General features: G+C 37.6%; 1 protein-coding gene across 5 annotated transcripts in view; it reads left to right on the top strand.

Moving 5' to 3' along the window:
- The window catches only part of RNASEH2B (ribonuclease H2 subunit B), a 63,664-nt gene that overhangs the window by 13,459 nt on the left and 26,820 nt on the right, over positions 1 to 23,385 (top strand). For 4 of the 5 annotated variants that reach the window (XR_004279128.1, XM_032314660.1, XM_032314659.1 and 1 more), the window contains exons 2-6: positions 11,704 to 11,775; positions 13,554 to 13,661; positions 17,726 to 17,802; positions 19,543 to 19,563; positions 21,991 to 22,105. Coding sequence is in view for 4 of the 5 variants with exons in the window: in XM_032314660.1 (XP_032170551.1) it covers positions 11,704 to 11,775; positions 13,554 to 13,661; positions 17,726 to 17,802; positions 19,543 to 19,563; positions 21,991 to 22,105 (393 nt within the window). In the remaining variant the exon portion in view is untranslated. The remainder of the gene's footprint in view (positions 1 to 11,703; positions 11,776 to 13,553; positions 13,662 to 17,725; positions 17,803 to 19,542; positions 19,564 to 21,990; positions 22,106 to 23,385) is intronic. The other variant, XM_032314658.1, reaches the window with a different exon arrangement.

A 23,385-nucleotide genomic window follows, 5' to 3' on the forward strand; every position in this document is an offset into this window, starting at 1 on the left:
CTGGTCCATGGGATGATACAGGATTTTCCAGATTTAAATGAAAATTAAAAAAAAAATAAAAACACAACAACAACAACAGCAAAAACCCTTAACTTTCATAGAGCCTTTAATTTATAGTCACAAGTAATTTTGTGTGCCTAAGGCCAGGTATAGATTAAAGAATTTATCCGAAGTCTTATAGCAATATAAGTTCTTTACTTATGCTAAGCCATCAAAATCCAGTGGGGGTAAATCCTCCATAAAAGCAATGAAAACAGTGGCAAAGATGGCCAAAGTCAACTTTTTCAAAACTCTTGAAATTAGCCAAAGTCTTCCAACAGTCTGAGAAGTGTTTATTCAGGAAAAACTGCTGAACCTCATTAAGCAGTCTTTGTGGCATTGTAACTTGAACTGCTCACATATCCCTCTCTTCAGGTCTACAGTAACCTTGAAAAATAGCAGTCTTCCAAACATGGTGCTTGTAAAAACCAGCAGCTTTGCAACATTGGGCTGGACAGGCCTCATTTGGAGCTTCTTAAGAAGTCCCATTCCCAGAGCATTGTCCCTGTTTGACCTGTCTTGCATTTCCCTGGAAAATCTTGATTGGAGCTTAGAAATTTGCTCTGCAGGAAATATCTTGTCCTCAGGGCATTTGTCAAAAATGATCAGTGGCAATTGTTTAATAGATCAACTGCTGAGGGGGCAATAGCAGTTGGGCAAATAAGGACCTGGTCAAAAACTTAAAAGTGAGATATGAGGATAAGGTATCTCCCTAAGGGACTTTTAGAAGCTCTGACATAGTCCTAGGAAATTAAAAGACTGAGCACATATTCAGGACTGTGTGCATGCCCAGGAAAGACCTGACAGGCCCTAATCTCTCACCTCTGACTGACATTGAGGTCCTAGGCAAGCAATTAATAAAAGCTAAGGCAGAAGTTTAAATTACTTGAGTGTTACAGGCATATCCCAAAACACATGCAGAATTTCTCAGCAAATATTGGGAGGCTGATTTGTTCAAAACATTTAACAAACCTCAGACTAATCGTTAGCTATCCAGTAAACTAACTGAGGCATCAGTAGTTACAGAGAATACAGACATTATAGGATTAGTCCAGGAAGGTCACTAAACAAATAGCAACAACTGCAATGATGACAAAAAACAGCAACAACAATAAATCTTGGAGAGTTGGAGTAGGGGAGTCTGATTTCCAGAATTGTCACATTAATTATTACATTTCTAATATGTCTAGGGGTTTTTTTTTGTTTTTTGTTTTTTTGTTTTTTGTTTTTTTGTTAAGGTGTGGGACACCTGAAGAAAAAGGAAGGTAGGTTTATACATAGGAGAAAAAAAAGTAGTAAATAAAACCTGTCCCTGAGGGGGCCAAGTTGTTGGACTTACTCTGCAAAGATTTTAATCAGCTATTATAAATATAGTTAAAGAACTAAGCAAAATATGTCTTAAAAATTAATGGGAAGTATGATAATGAAACCTTACAAAATAAAGTATATCAATAAAGAGAAATAGAAATTTATAAAGAATATATAAATTCTGGAGTTGAAAAGTACAATAACTGAAGTGAAAAATTCATTAGCAGGCTCAATAACATATTTGGACTGGCAGAGAAGAGAAACAGCAAACTTGAAGACAGGTCAATTAAGATTAGCTGGCCTGAGGAACAGAAAGAAAAAAGCAGTAAGAAAATAGAACATAATGTCATATACCTGTGGTACACCACCAAGCACACCAACATATGTATGGGGGAGGTCCAGAAGGAGAAGAGAGAGGAAAAGGAGCAAAAAGAATATTTGAAGATTGGACAAACACCTCCCAAATTTGATGAAAAACATTACATATTCAAGAACCTCAATAAACTCCAAGTAGGATAAACTGAAAGAGATCCATACCTACACACACATAGTCAAACTGTCAAATGATAAAGACAAAGAGAGAATCTTGAAAGTAGCAAGATAATATGACTTATCAAGTACAGAGATCCTCAATAAAATAAACTGCTGACTTCTCATTAGAAATCATAGAGGCCAGAAGTTAATTGGAGGGCATATTCAAGATACTGAAAGAAAAAGAATTCTATATCTGGCAAAACTATCTTTCAAAACTGAGGGAGAGGGCCACTTGGGTGGCTCGGTCAGTTAAGCATCTGCCTTTGGTTCAGGTCATGATCCTGGAGTCCCAGGATTGAGCCCAGCATTGGGCTCCCTGCTCAGGGGGAGTCTGCTTCTCCCTTTACCTCTGTTTCTCCCCTGACTCGTGCTTGCTCTTCTCTCTCTCTCCCTCAGTCTCTCTCAAATAAATAAATAAAATCTTAAAAAAAAAAAAAAAACACCACTGAGGGAGGAACTAAGGCATTCTCAGATACAGAAGAACTGAGGGAATTCATCACTAGCAAACTTGACTCTCAAAAATCATGAAGGGAGTCCTTCAGATTGAAAGGAAAAGAAACTAGATGGTAACTTGAATCCACACGAGATATTCATAGCACTGGTAAAGATAATACATAGCGAACTATAAAAGACAGTACAATGGTATTTTTGTTTGTGATTCTTTTCTGTCTAATTTAAAATACAACTTCAGGTGCACCTGGGTGACAGTCATTTGAGCGTCAGACTCTTGGTTTTGGCTCAGGTCACAATCTCATTGTTGTGAGATCAAGTCCTGTGTCAAATTCTGGGCTCAGTCTGGAGTCTGCTTGAGATTCTCTCCCCTTCCTTCTGTCCCTCCCATTCATGTTCTCGCTCTCGCTCTCTCTCTAAAATAAATAAATGTCTTTTAAAATTTTTTAAAAAATACAACTTCATAAGGCAAAAGATACAAAATGGTTAATGGGCTTATATAAAGATATAATTTGTGTGTGTATGTATATGCCTGTGTATATATGTATGTATATGGCACAGAATAATAGCGCAAAGGAGGGGTAGGAAAAAGAATGTATTGCAGGAAAGTTTCTGGTTACTATTGAAGTTTTCAAGTTAATATTAATATGAACTACATTATTGTAAGTTAAGTTACTAAGTGTAATTCTCAAGACAATGACTGAGAAAATAACTCCCCCAAAATACAGTAAAAGAAATGAAAAGAGAATTAAAACAATGCGCTAGAAAAAATCTATTAAACATGATAGAAGGCAGTAATAGAGGAACAAACCATATGGCATATAGAAAATAAAGTTAGTAGCAGATGTAAATCCTACCTATCTGTAATCATATTAAAGGTAAATGCATTAAACTTTCCTATTAAAAGGCAGAGATTGGCACAATGTGTGTGTGTGTGTGTGTGTGTGTAGGGGCATGACCCTCCTGTATGTTATTTAAAAGATGCACACTTTAAATTAAAAGACACAAATAGGTTGAAAATAAACAGATGGAAAAGATATACCATGCAAACAGTAACCAAGTAACCAAAGGAGATTTGGAGTGGCTATACTAATATCTTATAAAATAGACTTTAAGACAAAAATTGTTGCTGGACACAAAAAGGGTTATTTTTTAATGATAACAGTGTTAGTGTATTAGGAAGATCTAATAATCATATATACACCTGAAGACAGAGCCCCAAAACACACAAACCAAAACCTGACAGAATTGAAGGTAAATATACGCAATTTAATAATAGTTGGAGGAGATTTACGTAACCCTTTTCCAATTGGCTAAAACAACTCAGAGGAAGATCATCAAGGAAACAGAAGACTTGAGCAACACTATACAATGACTAGACTTAAGAGACATCTGTAGAACACTCCACTCAACAATGGGATACATACTCTCCCTAAGTGAACATGAAACATTCTCTAGAAAAAAAAAAATCACAGGCCATAACAAACCTCACTACATTTAAAAGGATTGAAATTATACAATATATGCTCTCCAAAAACACTGAAATGAAAATAGAAAGCAATAACAGAAGGAAATTTGGGGAATTCACAAATGTGGAAATTAAATGACACACTCTTAAAATAACCAGTGGATCAAAGTGAATGCAATGAGTGAAAATGACACAAAATATATAAAAAACATAAAGGATGCAAGTAAGTCAGTGTTCAGAGCAAAATATGTCGTTGCAGATGCCTAAAGGAGAAAGGTCTCAAATAACCCAAATTTCCAGTTTAAGAAACTAGAAAAAGGAAAACAAATCAAACCCAAAGCAAATAGAAAGGAAGGGAATGAAGATTAGAGTAGAAATAAAGAAAGTAGAGAATAGAAAAACAACAGAGAGAAAAATCAATGAAACCAAAATTGGTCCTTTTGAAAACATCAACAAAATTACCAAATCTTTCATTAAAATGACCAAGGAAAAAAAGAAGTTTCGAGTTACTAAAATCAGGAATGAAAGAGGGGACATCACTACTGACCTTACAGAAATTAAAAAGGATCATGGGGGACACTACAAACAACTGTATGCCAAAGAAATAGATAGCTTAGATGAAATGGACAAAGCTCTAGTATGGCATAAATTACCAAAACCAACTCAGGAGGAAATAGACAATCTGAATGGACCTATAGCAAGTAAAGAAATTAAGTTAGATTAAAAGTTTCCCACAGGGGCAAAAAAAGCCCAATCTTTACATAGTTTCACTGGTATGTTCCACTAAACATTGAGCATATTCATATGAATCCTTTGCAGAGTTTTCCCCAAAAAAGGAAAGAGAGAGAACATTTCCCAACTAATTCTACAAGGCCAATATTGCTTTCATACCAACATTAGACAAAGGCATAGGAAAAATACAGATCAATATCCCTTATGAGCATAGATGCAAAAGACCTCAACAACTAACAAACCAAATCCAGAAGTATGTAAAAAGCATTATACACTATGACCAAGTGAGATTTATCCTAGGAATGCAATGTTGATTCAGCATACTAAAATCAATCAATATAATATACCATTGTAATAAAATAAAAGCCCCAAACCACATAACCATCTTAACAGCCACAGAAGTAGCGTTTGAGAAATTATGGCACTATTTCATTCTAAAACACAGTCCAAAAATTAGGAATAGGGAATTTTCTCAATCTGATAGAGGGCATCTATAAAAAATCCACAGGTACCATCATGCTAACACATTTCATATGAAATTTTCTTTACATGTTGAATTGAAAATGCCTATTGGGTTAAGTAAAATATATTATTGACACTTATTTTACCTATTTTTAATGTGGCTCCTAGCAAATTTTAAATTTTATAGTTTAAATTATAAATTTAAATTTATAAAATAAATACAAATAAATATAAATAAAAAATAAATATAAATTTAAATTATAAATATAAATCACATTTGTGGAATGAATTTTATGTTCTGCACCCTGGGCCTCCAGGGTCTGGTAGATCTGGGCCTATTCCCTGTCCTGTAAGTCTGGTTGATTGAGAGGGGAGGGTGGAGCATGGAGACTAAGTGGACTGGAGAAGAAGATGGGGGTGAGGGGTGGGGGCGGGGCAGATAAAGAGCCCTTATGAATGCAGTCTTGCTATGAGAGCGGGGGGCTTTGTTTTATTCACAGCTGTATCCTTAGTGCTTAGGATAGTACTGGGAACAGAAGATTATAATAAAATAATATAAAATAAAGATTGGTAATTAAAAAAAAAAGATTCAGTAAGAGAGTGGTGTTTATTAGTGAATGGTTCTTTATTCAGCACCATAATTGGTGCCGTGGGTTCATAGATTCTAGCAGACAAAAACGTGGTTTCGTGAGACCATACATGGCATCTGATAATCCCCCGACTGTGCGATGGGTATACGAGATGGGACAGAGGACTAAGGGGAACTAGAAAGTGGTAGCTGGAGTTTGACAAAGTTAGTTTGCTGTTGCCTGTTTGATTGTACAAGGCAAAATCTTTGCCTAGTGATTTTTTTTTTCATATCTAGGGAGCACGTATTTGAAGGGCGCCCTTTATGTAAAAATCACCTGATTTCCAAATATTGGCACCTAAATTCAAATTTTTTCAAATGTGCAAATCAAACAAAACCCTTCTGTGGCTTGAGTTTGGCCCAGGAGCCTCCTGAAGATTTCCCTGGTGAAGTGAAAGCATAATTCCCTTGACTTCTTAGCCATCACAGCGAAGAACTTAATGTGAGGCACAGGAAGCCTTCTCAGACCTACTCTTCTTTGTTGTGTCCCCTATCTTAAGGTCTCAAATTCCATATATTTCTTCTTCTTAGTAGCTGTTACATTTGGTGTCTGCCTTTGTATGATTGTTGACTCAGTATCTGTTTGTTCCAGGGAACATCCAAAAGTTCCTCATGGGAACAGGCCGGGTCTGCTTTGCTAATCAATAGTTAAAAACTGAATGAGTGAAGTAGGCAGGAGAGATTAATTTTAAAATCCATTCTGTTGTTAAAGAGGTAAAACAACCTGAGAATAGCATCTCGCTTGGAATTCTGTGTTGAAATATTCAATACAACTGCAGGTTATTTTATTGGCACAACTGAGAAAAGATTTTTTTTTTCCCATACTACGTAGACATTTCAGCATTATCTACACTAATACATCTCAAAGTGTATTTCAGAGAACCCTGGCATTTGCAGCAGAACACATTAATGTCAGTATTTATTTGTACTTAGTAATTCCAAAGTTTACAGTTTGACATTTTAGGCTATAGTTAATCCTCTGGATTTAGTGCTCTTCCTGAGAAAAATGGAAACACTGCTTCCCTTGTATAGTTGTTAAGAATATATATTTTAGACTTTTAGTATTTATAAATTTTAATCATTTTAAGCGCTGGAAGAATGGGAAAGCTGAAGGAGAGCTGGCGAGAATCCCTAGAACTAGAACTTTCTATTGAAAAAAAAGGAAACAAAAAAATCAATAACGATTCACCAAGTTCAAGCTGAAAGTTTTACTATAGTACTGAAGTAAAACCACAGGTGTATTGCTGAAAGAGAGAGGTCGCTTTTTCCATGCTTGACATAGTAGAGACAGTGAAGCTGAAATAGTGAGAAACAGCAGGGGGAAGGAGGGAAAACCAAAACCTGTTTTAGTTTTGTGGAAAAGTTTTTAACAGTGCTAAACTTTATCCTTCACATTTTTATAAGTTGCAGAAAGGAAAGTCTTAAAAGACTCCTAAAATTAAATCTGTATATGTCCATTTCTATAACATTCTCAAAATCACGAAACTGTAGAGATGGAGAACAGATTAGCAGTTGCCAGGGGTTGGAGTTGGGGCACAGGGTTCTATGAGCTTTCATCTAGTGCATCCTGAAGCTCTGTGTCTGTGAGCTTAAACATTTAGAATGATTTCCTCTTTTCCTAAAGAGGAAATCACCAGGAAATCACATCCTTGAAAAAAAAAAATGACTTAATTAATTCCTGTATAACTAACATTCATATATTAGTTTCAAGTGTATGATACAGTGATTCCACAGTCCACCACTCAGTGCTCATCACGATGAGGGCACTCTTGATTCCTTTCACCTGTTTCAGGGCCCCCCCCCCCAACCACCTTCCTCTGGGAACCACCAGTCCTCTACAGTCAAGAGTCTGTTTTACTGTTTGTCTCTTTTTTTCTTTTTTTGTATGTTTTGTTTCTTAAATTCCAAATAGGAGTGAAATTCTATGGAACAGTATGGAGCGCCTCAAAAAAATTAAAACCAGAATTGCCGTATGATCCAGTAATTCCACTACTGGGTATTTACTAAAAGAAATGAAAACACTAACTTGAAAAGATATGTGCACTCCTATGTTTACTGCAGCATCATTTACAATAGCCAAGATAGGGAAGCAACCCATGTGTCCATCAATAGCTGAATGGATATAGAAGAGGTGGTGTGTGAATACACCATGGACTATTACTCAGCCATAAAAAAGGAATGAAATCGGCATTTGCATCAACATGGATGGAGCTAGAAGCTTTGATGCTAAGTGCAGTCAGTCAGTGGGATGACCTTCTTTATGACTATAATGTTCTAAGTCTGTTATTAACAGAGCCATTCCATCTTTCTTTTAATTAGTTTAGCATGAAAAGCGTGCTAGTGTTAGCATGAAAAGCATATCTTCTTCCTTTTAATCTACTTGCAGCTTTCAAGTGTTTCTATATGCAGGCATAGAGGATTACCTTACTTTTTTAACCAATCTGAAAATTTCTGCCTTTGAATTAAGGTGTACAGACATTTACATTGCGTGTGATTATTAATAGGGTTAGGTTTGAGTCTGTCATTTTGCTGTTTGTTTTCTGGTTTGTCTCTTCTGTCCTTTTTAATTTTTTTCATTCCCCTTCTGCCTTTTTCTTTTAGGATTGAAATTTTTTTATGGTTCTATTTCATCTATATTGTCGTATTAGTGGCAGCATTTTTTCTTAATTTTGTGGCCACTTTGCGGTTTACTGCACACGTATATCGATCCCATCTAGCTTCAGGTGATGTCATGCCATTCCACAGATGGCAGAAGAAACTCACACAGTAAGATGAAACATACAGTAGTATGCTTTCCTTTCTCCTGTCCTGGCCTTCGTGCTATCTTCTCATGTATTTTATTTATATGTATGTTGTAAACCCCACACTAACTTGCTATTTTTGTTTAGTCAGTCATCTTTTTTTTTTTTTTATGTTTTATTTATTTATTTGACAGAGAGAGAGAGATCACAAGTAGTCAGAGAGGCAGGCAGAGAGAGAGAGAGAGAGAGGGAAGCAGGCTCCCTGCTGAGCAGAGAGCCCGATGCAGGACTCGATCCCAGGACCCTGAGATCATGACCTGAGCCGAAGGCAGCGGCTTAACCCACTGAGCCACCCTGGTGCCCTAGTCAGTGATCTTTAAAGAGATATAAGTAATAGAAATAAAATTGTTATTGATTTACCCCTGTAGTCACCATTACCAGTGCTTCTCGTTTCTTTGTTTAAATTCTTATTTTCATCTGGTAGCCTATTCCTTCTGCCAGGACTTCCTTTAGCATTCCTGGCAGTGTGGGTCTGTTGGTGGTTATTGCTTTCAGCTCCTGCATGTCTGAAAAAGTCTATTTATCACCTTTATTTTTTCAAGGATAATTTCTCTGGGATCATCATGTTTTCTTTCAGTACTTTACAGATGTCTTCTGGCTTGCATTGTTTCTAATGAAGAAACTTGCTGTGATTCTTAGTTTTTGTTCCTCTGTACATAGTATGTCTTCTTTAACTCTGTCTGCTTTTAAGATCTGTCTCTTTATTACTGGCTTTGAAGTATTGATCGTGATATATAGTTTATTCCTATTTCCTGTGTTTTGGCTTTATTGAACTTCTTGGACATGTAGGTTTATTGTTTTCATCAGATTTGAAAATATTTGGCTATAATTTCTTCAAATATTTTTTCTGTTCCCACATCCTCTCTTTCAGACACATGTATTAGGATGCTTGAAGTTGTCCCACAGTTCACTAACGTCTATTTATTTTTCATTCTTTTTTCTCTGTGTTTTCATTTCACATAGTTTCTATTGCTATGTCTTCAGTTCATTAATCTTTTCTTCCGCCATTAATCCCATCTAGTGTATTTTTCATTTCAACTTGGGTCTTTTGAGAAAACTTATGTGTCTCTACTTAATTTTTTGTGCATGAGGAATACTATCCTTGTGCTCCTGCCTATTCATTTGAACATCTGTGTCTAATATCAGGACCCCTCTCTCAATAATTGGGTTCTTCATTTTTCTCATTTCAGGCCATATTTTTCTGCTTCTTTGAATGCACAGTAATATTTGCTTAGATGCCAGACATTGTGAATTTTATCTTTTCGGCCAAGGAATATTTTTGTATTCCTGTAAATAATCTTGAGCTTCATTCTGGGGCCCAGTGAAGGTACTCAGAAAGAGTTTGATCCTTTTAGGTCTTGCTTTTTTTTTTTTTTTTTTAAGATTGTATTTATTTATTTGACAGGCAGAGATTACAGATAGGCAGAGAGGCAGGCAAGAGACAGGAAGAAGCAAGCTCCCCGCCGGGAAGAGAGCCCTATGTGGGGCTCCATCCCAGGACTCTGGGATCATGACCTCAGCCAAAGGCAGAGCCTTTAACCCACTGAGCCACCCAGGTGCCCCTAGGTCTTGCTTTTTTTTTTTTTTTTTTTTAAGGTCTTGCTTTTTAAATAAAATTAATTTATTGGTACCACAGCTGCATTCAGGCTAGGGTTCTTTGTTCCTTGCTGCTGAGGCAAGACCCTTTTATGTCCTTGGAATCAAGAGGCTTCCCCGTCTGTCTGGAGTTCCGAGCCCTGCATGAACGTGAGGTACTCTCCCCTCTCATCTCCTAGCCTTCGGGTAGTTTCATCACCTGCATGTACTGCAGTTCTCAGTTCTATACTCAGGTAGTGTCTTTTGCATAGCTCTAGGGTTTTCTTTCTCTGCACCTCTCTCCTTTCCTGTGCGCCGCCCAGTGAACCTGCAGCCCCACCTTGTCGATGCAGGGTGTCTGCCAGCCTCCCCCTGGGGCAGGTGGAAACTCCTCACGGCAATACGTGGGGGCATTCGTAGCGGTCACCTTAATTGTCGCCCTTCTCTCAGGGATCACTATCCTGTACGACTCAATGCCCGGTGTCGTGAACATAATAGTTTCCTATGTTTTGTTGTTGTTATTGTTGTCATTGATGGTTTTAGGTGGGAGAGTAAATAAAGTTCTTGGTATTCCATTTAGTTGTGATTGGAAATCTCAAAATTGGGGTTTATATTTTCTTTTGCTTATTTAATATTCCTCTTATTTGAAGAAGAAAGTTGTATTTTAACCATTTATGTGTAAGCCGATTTCTAATCATGCTTGCTGTATTCAAGTTTATGAAGATCTGAAGTGGGGTGAAGGGGTGGCACAGAAAATAAACACAATGAAGTGCTACTGCTTACCCCAAAGCTCTCTGATTTACTCTTTGGTAGGTTGTTGATCTGCTGGATTATGAGACCCCTTTGTTCCTTTTGGAGAGAGAGAGTCACCAAATGCGTTCTATGAATGTGCATTCAAAATGTATGGAAGATGTCATAAATCAAATGGTCATGGTCTTTGTGTTTTGATCTACACCATTAAAACTTCGACAGTAAAATATTATAGAGGAAACATAATGAGAGAACTTACTTCAGTAGATATTAAAATGTATTTTAAAGCTATAATAATCAAAATATTAAAATAGTAATGCTAATATTGACACAGACTAGTAGACCAAAATAGAATTTCCATAGGCAGACTTACAAATGTAGTTTAAACATTTAGCATAAAGGAACTATTTCAGGCATGCGTTTTTCAGAAGATAACGTTGGTACAACCGGACAATTCACTGAAAAAAAGAAAAGTTGGATCTCCTCTCCATACCTTAAACCCAGCTATGTTTCAGATAGATTAAAAAGATAACAACGGGGGTGCCTGGGTGGCTCAGTGGGTTAGGCCTCTGCCTTCGGCTCGGGTCATGATCTCAGCGTCCTGGGATCGAGCCCCACATCCGGCTCTCTGCTCAGCAGGGAGCCTGCTTCCTCCTCTCTCTCTGCCTGCCTCTCTGCCTACTTGTGATTTCTCTCTGTCAAATAAGTAAATAAAATCTTAAAAAAAAAAAAAGATAACAACGTTGTTGGGAGAAAATGTAAGTGATTCATATAGGCTTGAGGGAGAGAGGGCCTTGTTAAGTATGACACAGAGGATACAACCAAATTGGAGTTAGAGAGTTTACAAAGAAAAATCATTCAAACAGAAGGAAAAAAGAGAGAGAGAGAATAAGGTAAATAAGGTGAGCAAGAAAGCAAATGTCTTTTAATTTAACAAATTCATTATTTCTTTTCAGAATATTTAAAAGATGCTTCAAAGAAGATGAAAAGTGGACTTATATTTGTAAAATTGGTGAACCCGTGTTCAGGTAAGCTTTCCTCCCCCCTTCTCTTCTGATTACAGTAACTCTAGTATTTTTTAAACATTGCGCATAAAAAGTGTATATACTTATTTACCTTTGTACGTTTGTTCTTCCTTAATAGGTTTTAAAAGTAAGTTGGCATTGCTGGGTAACAACAGCGAGCTTGGCCTAAATTTTGTTTATTTCTTCTTCTAATTTAAATCCATAGAACTGTTCACTCATCAGAAATGCATACAAGATAGAAAGTAGTGTGTTTGGCTTCTCTCTGAAAACAGACTGTTTTTCTTTAGCCTTCTTAAGCCAATTCTTCTTAAATAGTTGTCCAATATTAATGTCCAGTTATATTCATTTTATGTTGTGAAATAAACAGCCAGAGTAAAAAAGAAAAAATAGAGTTTTTTCTTGACATGCCAAGATTTTGAGTGTTTTCATTTTTAGTGGTACTTTCCTTATTTTGTTCTAACCAAAAGGTGGTATATTTGTTCCAATTCAAGAAGTGATTTTTTTTTATATTAAAAGCATTGTATATAGATACATATTTTATTGCAACTAATTTCATTTTAACTTTATATTTTGTTTCCTAATTTTTAGGCAAAAATATTAAAATATACTATAAAATATAGTAATTCTGATATTTATCTTTATGTGGGTTTTTTTTGTTAATTTATTTCACAAGGTTTATGTCATAGGGTTGTTATTAATTTTGTAAGATTGTGTGTAGACATCTGATACTTAGCAAATTAGAACATTGTGCTGGCAGGTACAATATTGAAATAGCAAAAGCAAGAGAAATTTATTGGGTAGTGCCTTGTTACCGTTGTAACAGAAATAGAAGCCACAAAAAAGGCAAAAAGTCCTGGCTTCTTCCAGTTTCCTTTTCTTCAAGGTGAAATTGAATTTGAATTGAAAATTCCTATTATCTTTAACTTCTAATTTTTTTTTTCACATTTTTTCTAGAGAAATCTTAGGTAGCAGTAAAGGTTGTAAAGCATTTAATGAAAGTAAAGGTATACAAAAAGGTCAGGCTTCTTGTAAAATTTGTGTTTTATCTACATGTCCGTAAACAACAGAGGAACAAATGTTCGCATTTACTGCATTGACTGTGGAAAAATAAAGGCTAACATGTGCTGAGCATTTACTATTTTAGGAACTTTACATGTGTTCTGCCTTTCTAATTCTTACAAAACCCTGTGAGGTACGTTCCCTATTGCTTCCATTTTACAGATATGGAAACAGAGGCACAAAAAGGTTTGTAGAACTTCCTCAAAGGCACACCCCCAACATGTGGTCCACATAGATTCAAACTCAGGGTCCTTGATAGTGCTGTGTTTAGAAAAAAATTTCATGCATCAAAGGGCCCTTGCCTTTCTCACTTAGTGCTGGCCCTCGGGGTCTATCTTGGGCCCTCTGGTGACAGGACCCACATGCCAGCTCAGTTCATCTGGCGGAAGCGTCAGGCTTGGGTAGTTTAAGAACTGGTTTCCCCTTGTGATCTAATGGAGGAGTCAATGAGAGGCTTTGTAGCAGTTAAGATGAATGATTGCGGTTTTTTTTGTTTTGTTTTGTTTTTTTAATTTACTGGTTTAAGTTCAGTGAGGATTATAGAGCTGAGAAACAAGCATCTGTATATAATAGCTATAAACTTTCCTTGGAGTCAGTTTGTATAGAATATATCTATGTATGTTTATGTCCATATTAGGAACATTCCTCAGAACTATTGGACAGTCTTTTGATTTTGTGTGTGTGTGAAAACTTACAAATAAAAAACAGATCTGTCTTAACAGGGGAAGGAACCATTTACTTGTTCAATATGTGTCAACAGCAGCTGTTTGAAATAAAAGTTTTCAAGGAAAAACACCATTCTTGGTTTATAAATCAATCAGTCCAGTCAGGTAAGTGACGCATGTATATATTTCTGTTAACTAAACACATACTCTAGCTTTTCCATCCTTCATGCATTGGAGTGCAGGCTTGTCTGCCCAGTTTGGAGTCTGGTCCATGTTTTGGCCTTCCTTGGCATCAGAGCAGGATTTAATCAGGGGGAAAGGAAAGATAGTTTGAACAAGTTTAAATCAGTATCTATGTATCTTAGATAGTAGGCAAATTTAAACTAGTAACTCCACTTTGTCTCCTAAAACACAGATGCCTCCCTGGTCGGGAATTAGGTCATTTTTCTAACACGGGAGCGTACATTGTGTGGACTGGGAACTCTTTGTTCTTCTTTTAGACACTTTTGAGGATCTTCAGGTGTTAATGTCTTTCTTCTGTGCAAATGAATGCACTTCTAAAATGAAATAGAATATAACAAAGATGTTTTTTAACTTGTTGTCATAAAATTACTACTGTCTCCACCCTTCACCCCCCCTACACACATACCCAACACCAAAGTTCTGATTCTTTTAATGTTCCTCTAATTTGGGGGCAGTGTTGACTCAGAAGGAGAAAGGATTCCGCATGTTCTGATGGTTCAAGGAGTCGGGGGAAGGTCGAGTCAGTGATAGTTGAGGCCATTATACATTCCTTCTACCTGTGTTCTCATTGTTTCCTGAGAGTATTTTCTATTTCTTTGTCAGTCCTCTGCTTTCTGTTGACTATGTATGTCTCCACTTTAGAGCCAATGTAAAAAGGCCACTTTGTCTTTCTTCTAGGACGTTCCAGAACAAGAGTTTATTGCTGGTGATAAATTTCATATACCTATGTGCATGAAAATATTTGAAATGGCTTTCAGTTGCCAAAATACAATGGCAGACTGTGATATAGTCTGGCAGGTGGAAAGTATATATTCCCTTTTATTGTCGCTGCTATGCTTATTCGTTTGGCAAAGTATGAGAGTTCTAACTTCTAACGTAATATACTTGCAGTTGGGTTTAGCTAGGTAGACACAATAATATCCTGATGAAACTGGGAAATATTGGGAGTCAGTGATTGATCACCTCTCCTGGACTGTCTGAGTTGGTATCTGTTTTTTATGCTTTTTAATAGACCTTATTTGAGTGGTTTTATGTTCATAGCAAAGGTGCCTGCTTTTTTCATCATTGTCTTCTTTTTAAACTTAGCCTTGAAGAAAGAGCTGCTTTTAAGAATAGCCACCAGGATATTGTTTTCGGACCTAAAAACCTGTTCCTAATTTCTATCACGGATGCCTCATATAAAATGAGCTTAGAGCTTCTGATAGGTTGTTTTCATAAGTTTCTCTTCTACTTTAAAAAAATAATCAAGTAATATCATAATATGAAATTACTTTCTTAACTTTTTTTACTTTCTGTGAATTGGAATCATATATATAATTTAGGGTTAGAATTTCTTGGTTGTATAGGTAGGTTGCTCTGTTAGGGAATCAAAGAAAGTACCTATGTTTCCTGAAACCAAAATAAGTATAAAGATAAAGGAATTATTTATCGTTCCATGTGATGAAATATCTCTTCTCGTTCACCTCCATGGAAGAAGGAGTGTGTAAGAAGGAGCTTAGCGAGGCTGTGATAAAGGAAGGGAGAGTGGGGACTAGGTAGGTAGTTTTCTTGATACGCTTCTTTTCCTTCTAGCCTGGATAGTAATCTTACTACAGAGTCTCCTGTTCCTTATGTTCAGTCTTGTTAGACTTGTTTCCTCTTGCCTTTTCCTTAAGGAGTAGGACGTTAGGGTAAGGTCTGAATAGGGTGGGGTCTCAAGTGGGGAACCACCTTCTCAGCTTTGAATTATTGGCTATTCCAAGCTGTGAACCCACAGACCATAGAAGGATTCATGGAGAGAATAATATTGCTTGCCCATGGCTTCATCCTCAAACGCATAGGAAATGACATTTTACTGCAGCTTTATAGATAAACTTACACATACAGGTCTCCTAATGTTTGCCTGGTTCACATTTTGTCAGTATTTCCCCCAACTTTGCCTTTTTTTGGGATGGTAGGAGGACCTCTGGTAAAAATGATTTTTATGGACTCTGGGTAACGAACTGAGGGTTTCAGAGGGGAGGGGGATTAGCCTGGTGGTGGGTATTAAGGAGTGCATGTATTGCAATGAGCACTGGGTGTTACATGCAAACAATGAATCACAAAACATTACATCAAAAACTAATGATGACTAACATAACACAATAAAAACAGAGTAAAAAAATGATTTCTAAATATTTCATATCTTCTTTATTCATTCATCCTTCAGTGGACACTTAGATTGTTCCCATCCCTTGGCTATTGTAAATAATGCTGCAATAAACATCAGGGCGCATATATCTTTTTGAACTAGTATTTTTATTTTCTTTGGGTAAATACCCAGTAGTAGAATTACTGGATCATATGATATTTCTATTTTTACTTTTTTGAGGAACCTCCATACTGTTTTCCACAGTGGCTGAACCAGTTTGCATTCCTGCCAATAAATAGTGCACAAGGGTTCCTTTTCCTCTACGTCCTTGTCAACGCTTGTTATTTATTATATTTTTTATTATTTTTATTTATTATTATTATTTCTTGTATTTGATTTTAGCCATTCTAACAGGTGGGCGTTGATATCTCATTGTGGTTTTGATTTGCATTTCCCTGATGATGAGTGATGTTGGGCATCTTTTCATGGGTCTGTTGGTCATGTATGTCTTCTCTGAAAAATGTCTATTCAAGTCTTTGGCCCATTTTTAATCAAATTACTTAGTTTTTCTGGCATTGAGTTATATAAGTTCTTTATGTATTTTGGGTATTAACCCTTTATGGGATATATCATCTGCAAATATCTTTTTCCATTTGGTAGTTGCCTTTTCCTTTGGTTGATGGCTTCCTTCACTGCAGATATTTTTTTTTTTGTATAGTTCCAGTGGTTCATTTTTGCTTTTGTTTCCCTTGCCTGAGGAGATATATACCTATATCTATTTATCTGTACATATAGATATAGATATGTACATATAGTATATGTATATACAGATATAGATATCTATGTATATCTATATATATGTACATATCTATATCTATATGTACAGATAGATAGATAGATACACACAGACACACACTTAAAATGGATTATTACTCAGCCATAAAAAGGAATGGGATCTGGCCATTTGTGATAACATGGATGGACCTAGAGGGTATAATGCTACATGAAATAGGCCAGAGAGAAAAACAAATACCATATGATTTCACTCATAAATGGAATTTAAGAAACCAAACAATAAAAAAAGAAACAAATTTTTTTTAATTCTTTTTTTTTTTTTAAAGATTTTCTTTATTTGAAAGAGAGCACAAGTTGGGGATAGAGACACACAGACTCCCCACTGATCAGGGAGCCCAACACGGGGCTTAATCCCAGGCACCCACCCCCATCATGACCTGAGCCGAAGGCAAACGCCTAACTGACTGAGCCACGCAGACACTCCCCAAAAAACAGACTCTTAAATACAAAGGGCAAACTGGTGATTGCCAGAGGGAAGGTAGGTTGTGGAGTGGCTGAAATAAATAAAGGAGATGAAAAGGTACAGACTTCCGGTTGTAAGATAAATAAGTCACAGAAGTGAAAAGTACAGCATAGAGTCTATCAGTAAGACTGTTATGTGCTGTAATATTATGTGCTGACAGATGGTGACTACACTTACCGTAGCACATTTCAAAAGAGTCATGTAGAATCATGTGCCTGTGTAAGAAGAGCTTCTGAATTTAGAATTTCACATATATTTTTCAAGGAATGGTTTCCATATTGGGATTAAGATGAAATAATTAAGTTGTCTTTCTTTTTTTTTTTTTTAAGATTTTTATTTATTTATTTGACAGACCAAGATCACAAGTAGGCAGGCAGAGAGAGAGGAGGAAGCAGGCTCCCTGCTGAGCAGAGAGCCCAATGTGGGGCTCGATCCTAGAACCCTGGGATCATGACCTGAATGGAAGGCAGAGGCTTCAACCCACTGAGCCATCCAGATGCCCCAGTAAGTTGTCTTTCTAAGACATTTAATTCCTTTTGTTCTCTTTTTAATCTGTAGGAGGTCTTCTCCACTTTGCCACACCCATGGACCCTCTATTTCTGCTTCTCCACTACCTCAGAAAGACTGGTAAAGAGGTGAGTTTCTGTTTGGGACTTAACAGTGAGGGAACCGAATAGATCGTTTTTTGCTTGGTCTTCTCTCTTCTCTCTCTCCTTTTAATGACCCAAATGTAGAGTCCCAATAATTCAGATATAATTTAGTTAGATTCAGGTTGGTAGATTTGGTCTAGAACACCTGTATCACGTGTGCTGGCATGGGTTAGAGCACTGACACAAACCTGAGTACCTGCACTAATCTCTGACTGGTTTACCAGTGACTTTTAAGACTGGCCTAGTCCTCTATGCCCCATGACTTACTTGTTTGACAAAAAGCCTAAGGATGAGGAGGATTTTATCGTTAAGTACTCATTCGTTTTGAAATACAATACAAATGTTAAGAAACTGACCCTGGCCCTTAGGAGACAAAAAGAATACATTTTCTTTCATTTTCTTTCTGTGAGATGTTAAATAGGTCAGCTGGGGTGTGCCTAGTAACCTGGAAGCTGTACTTGCAACTTAAGGAATCCTAGGTAGATGAAATATACCCTTCCAATAAAAGAGTTCATTAACAGTAATCATTTCAGTCAGAGGTTCTAAAACATTTTGGTTTTAGGATACCATTATACTTCTAAAAATGTTTTAGGATCCCCAAAAGCTTTTTATTCCTGTGGGTTTTATCTATCAATATTTACTGCATTAGAAATTAAAACTGAGAAACTTAAAATAGTTTTATTAATTTATTTTGAAATAATGAGCCCATTGCATGTTAACATAAATAACATGTTTTTAATGAAACAAATAACAAAATTCAGTGAAGACTGTGGCATGTTTTCCATTTTTGCAAATCTTGTTGATGTCTGGCTGAATAGAGGACATCGAGATTCTCCTATCTGGTTCTGCATTTGGTCCATGTCCATGTATTGTTTCCGTAGAGGTATATGAAGAATTCGCGGCCTCACGCAGACATGGAGTCAGAAAAGGGAAGACTGGTACAATAGCACCTTCAGACAACGTAGTCTTTGATACTAATCTAAAAACCAACAAGGGGGAAGTGGTTTCTTAAAAATCCGTTGCAATGTAGAATCTGAAACCCCGTCAGTGAATTTCCTGTGTTCTGTTTACATGAGAATCCATTGGTCTGCCTTGCACTGAGAATGGATTTTTTACCTATGTAGGACTTTATAATGTCATGTCTTGGTCATTTGGAAAATATTGCTCCACTGATTTCTGCAGATCTTCCAAATGTTAACACATCTCATTTCTCTCTCTCCCTCCTCTGTTAATATCACCACTGATCTCATCAGAAAACTGTATATTGGGAAGCTGTCATAGCAGATACAACTTTTCTACAATTCTAATTTTTGCTTGGAAGTTAAAATTATATCACCGGCTGCAAGTACTTTCAGTCTTTTCCTTGAAGTCCCAGGCTCACTTCTTTTATGTTCTGCCAAATACCCAGGTCTGAACAGCACTAGTCCCTAATGGTTTTTTCAGTTAAAAATGGTATCCCACAAAAAGTAGTTATTTCTGCCTTTGACTCAGTGATGCAAGCACTTTCCCTTGAGGTGATTACTGCACCTGGGTAGCAGCAGAAGGGGCTTCAGCATCACTTTTAACACACAGAATATTTAAAAGATTTGTACTCAGGGTCAAGATTTAACTAGAAGTAATTGCTTTTACTCCTTGATCAAGGGTATCCTGAAGTGACGCTGGCTTTCTTTCTTTCTTTCTTTCTTTCTTTTTTTTTTTTTTAACCTTCCCTGCCTGGCAGTGAAGAGCACAGGAGCTGCAGGACAGGTTGGTGCCGTGGCCATGACTGGTGCTAAGAAGCCTGCAGTTCTTCCTCCCTTGGCCGTGCACATGTCAGCACAGTGAAGATGCAGATAGCATCCTAGCATTATTGTGAAAATAGTCTTGAGCTCTGGACCCCCTGAAAGGGTCTGAGAGACCCCCCAGCATCTACCAACCACAGTCTGAAAATCTGTGAATTAACAATTTTAAGGAATAAGTGTTATTTTAAACTGCTTAGAAGAATCTGGGTCTTCGTACTCTGATATTTGCTTATAGTTTAAATGTTTATGGGCTCATCTTATTTAGTCCTTACACCAAATTTCCAAAACTTCCATACGGTGGGTGTATCAGTTTAATTTGCTATAAAAACCGAAAGCAATAAAACGGACTTCAAACTTTAAGTCATGCTGTCTCTGGAAGCAGCTTAGCTTCTTTTCTTCTCCTCCTTTCCTATATCCTCTGTCCGTTACCCTGGACTGGCGACGTTTTATTCCTTCCTTCATTCATGGTGCTCATTCTCTGGAAGCTACCATGGAGCCAGCATATTTAGGGTATATGAGCGGTGAGGACAGTAAATCTTCATCTCTAAATGAACCACCAGAAATGGTCTGGTCACCACCAGAAGCAAGGATCTGATAATATTCAGTTGAATACTTCAGTTCATTTCTACTTTATGGTAGACACCAGATACTATTAATTGCAATACTTAAATAATGTTCACATCCTGGTTGGCTCCCATTTGTTTTCTAGGGTTACATTAACAGAGGGAAAGTCACCAGCCAGCCTTAGCACCTGTACTGATGCACATTTAAAGCCCCTCCCCCCATGTTGTGGGGCTGTTTCCCTGTGTCCCACTGAGACCATGACCATGGTGAATTATCCTCACCCTGGACCTCTTGGGAGTCCTGAGGGCTGTTTCAAGTCGAAAGACACAGAATGAAGTAGAGGGGTGGTTGGCTTTCACTGTAAACCATCTTAATTTTTCTTCTCAAATACTTGAAGTACACTATAAAATAACTCATGAAACATTGAGGTATTTCCTTCCCTGCGTGTGAGACACAATATTTTCTTATTGAGTTAAAGAATATTGGTATGCACTTTTGAAATGTTGACCTAGTCTTTTTTAATCATAAGATTTAGCATCAGAAAAGTTCTTCTAGAATTTCTAGCTATCCCAACTGTTACTAACTTTATATTCAAAACAAGTTGCTTCTTGTATTTCCTTTTTGAGTATATATGATAAAGAAAGTGAGAATGAAATATTAATTACTTATGAAATTAACATAACTGTGTGGCAGTTCATTGTATATGATTATTGTTTTAAATTGCTAAATACTTAAAATATATGTTGACCATGAAAGAATATAGATTAAGGTAGATATCTAAAGACAGGCAGACTTGGAAAATGTGTGGATATTGTTTCTATCTGAAGGAAGAAGACAGCATTGGAACTGAGGCATTTCTTGCCACTCTTTGACTTAACAGAAAGTATGACAAGCTTTGACATATGCTACTGAGTGAATGAGATTTCACCCTTCAAACCAAAGAAAGCTGCATTTGTAGAAAGAAAACTGATCAGATGGTTTCTTTGTCTCCAAATGGAGTTGTCACCAAAACAGAAAAGCCGAGTGAGCTAAAAGTGGAACATGGGCAGAACCATACATTTTTTTATAAAGTCCACTATCCCCAAGTCAGGGGAGTAATGATTTAGACAGACTTCATGCTTCTGCACAGTTAAGTAAATATAACCTGATTGAGAAGAAGAATATTCTGAACTCCTATGTTCTGAATTCTGGCCCATTGGCTACCAGGCCTTGCACAACTCTGGAGATGGGCCTGATTTAATATGTGTATAGCTTCCTTGTACTTATCCCTCTGGCTATCTTTTCTTTTATCATGGTCTATACTTGGAAGCACTATCAGACAGTTCTGGCAGGAGCAGATTCATTTTGGTAATTTTCTCCTTGCTCTAGCATTTCTTTCTTCAGCCCTGGGGTAAGGATAGGGAGGGAAGCTATTTTATCTGTGTGTGATCTGGTCTTTTTCCTGAGTGATGATTAGAACCCCTGCTCTGTGACCTCAGTTGGTTCTTCCTCACAGTGAATGGGTAGGACCAGACCAGTGCAATCTTTACCATTTCCATAAGCTTCCATGGCTTCTAGTGCTCTTCTAGAACTTTTCCCTTCTGTGACTGTACTTTTGATATGGGTGGTATGCTGGTTGGAACCCCAGGGCTTTCAAGAGCTTCTTAGAGGGATCCGAGAGTCTGTTCTGGAGCCTATCCCAGTGGAGGGGTTCTTTAGGTGAGACAAATGACTTTGAACTCAGTTTAAAGGTCCAGTTATGAGATGATGTATCTTTTTCTTTTTTTTATAATGTGTGAGTTTGCTGACTGGAGTGCTTGCCTTCTGACTGAATGAAGTCTTTTTTCAGGGAAAATTCCAGCCCCTAAATCAAGTTGTGGTGGATGACATGTTTCCAAATTGCATCTTGTTGCTGAAACTTCCTGATCTTGAGAAGTTACTTCGACATGTGACAGAGGAGAAAGGTAGAGTATGTGGGCTTTGAAATCAGGCTTATGGCTGCTGGAAAGGCTGGGTGCCTGTCCCTCTGAATATAAGGCTTGTTCTATGCCAGTCGGAGGGGAAGCTGTCATTTAGACTGCTTCTGCTCGTCAGTGCTAGTCCTCTGTTGTACTGGACTGTTCAGTGTTGGAAATTCTAACCAGTGGAATACAGTGGACTGTCTCCCACAGGGCCAGAAATCACCAGGCTTGGGCTTTGGTCTCAGTTCTTCTTTGAACTAGTCTGTGACTTCAGTTAAGTTCCTTGACTGCTTTCTGCCTCAGATTTATCTCTTGTAAAATTACATAAAGCCTGTACCTTCATTAAATCAAGAAGTGTTTATTGAATGCCTGCTAAGAAGCATATATTGAGCACTAGAGTTAAACTAGTTATAAATAAGACATTATCCTTTACCTTACTAGGCTTTGAGTCTATTGGGGACAAATGCAAATAGGGCAATGACAGCAGAAAGTAATCAAAGTGAACTCCTGGCTTTCTGGGGATGCACAGGACAGATTTATAACCTGGCGAATGGGGAGTGCGGGGAGTTGGCTATGGTGTTCCTGTCCTGGGGGAGAGGGCCTCTAAGTGGAGCCTTGAAGGATGAGTCAGAATAGCAGCATTACGGAGGCATGGATGTATGGGAAAGTTCATCATGTGTAAGGACCTCTAAGGAGTTCAAGTTTGCCAGAGTGTAGAATGCCAAGGGTACATGAAGGTCGGGAAGGAAGGAAAGGGGTTCCCACCCTTGCCCATGCAGGGCAAGGTTCAGATGATAAAGGCGCTGATGCGTGTCTGACTTTGTGTGATGGTAGCGGAGCATCAGCAGAGTTTGAGCAGGGCAGGGCTATGATGTGGAAAACCTATTAGAGAATCGAAGGTCAGGTCCACGGAGGCTGCTGTAGTAGAATAATGGTAGCCTGAACTCAGCACTGGAACTAGCAGACTGTAGCCCCAGGAGGTAGAACCAGTGTCATTCGGTATTAGGTGGTAGTCAAGACAGCAGAGGAGTCAGGGATGACTGTTGAGCTGTGCCCTGATCTGCGGTGAGGGTGGCCTTCTGGAGACACAGGTGGGAGGAGGCTGAGGCTACTGAAGAGAGGAGTTGTAGATAATTTTCATTTGAATTTTGAGAGAAGGAAGTGAAGCATATGTGAGCATATGTGAGTATGTCTTGTTAAGTTGGAAACACTATACAAACTTAGCATCCGTGTCTCCAAAAAGTCATCCAAGTAGCTTCAGGGTTAACATGGACATAGAGTGT

Source organism: Mustela erminea, chromosome 15 (assembly GCF_009829155.1).
Source record: "Mustela erminea isolate mMusErm1 chromosome 15, mMusErm1.Pri, whole genome shotgun sequence".
NCBI classification, from domain to species: Eukaryota; Metazoa; Chordata; class Mammalia; order Carnivora; family Mustelidae; genus Mustela; species Mustela erminea.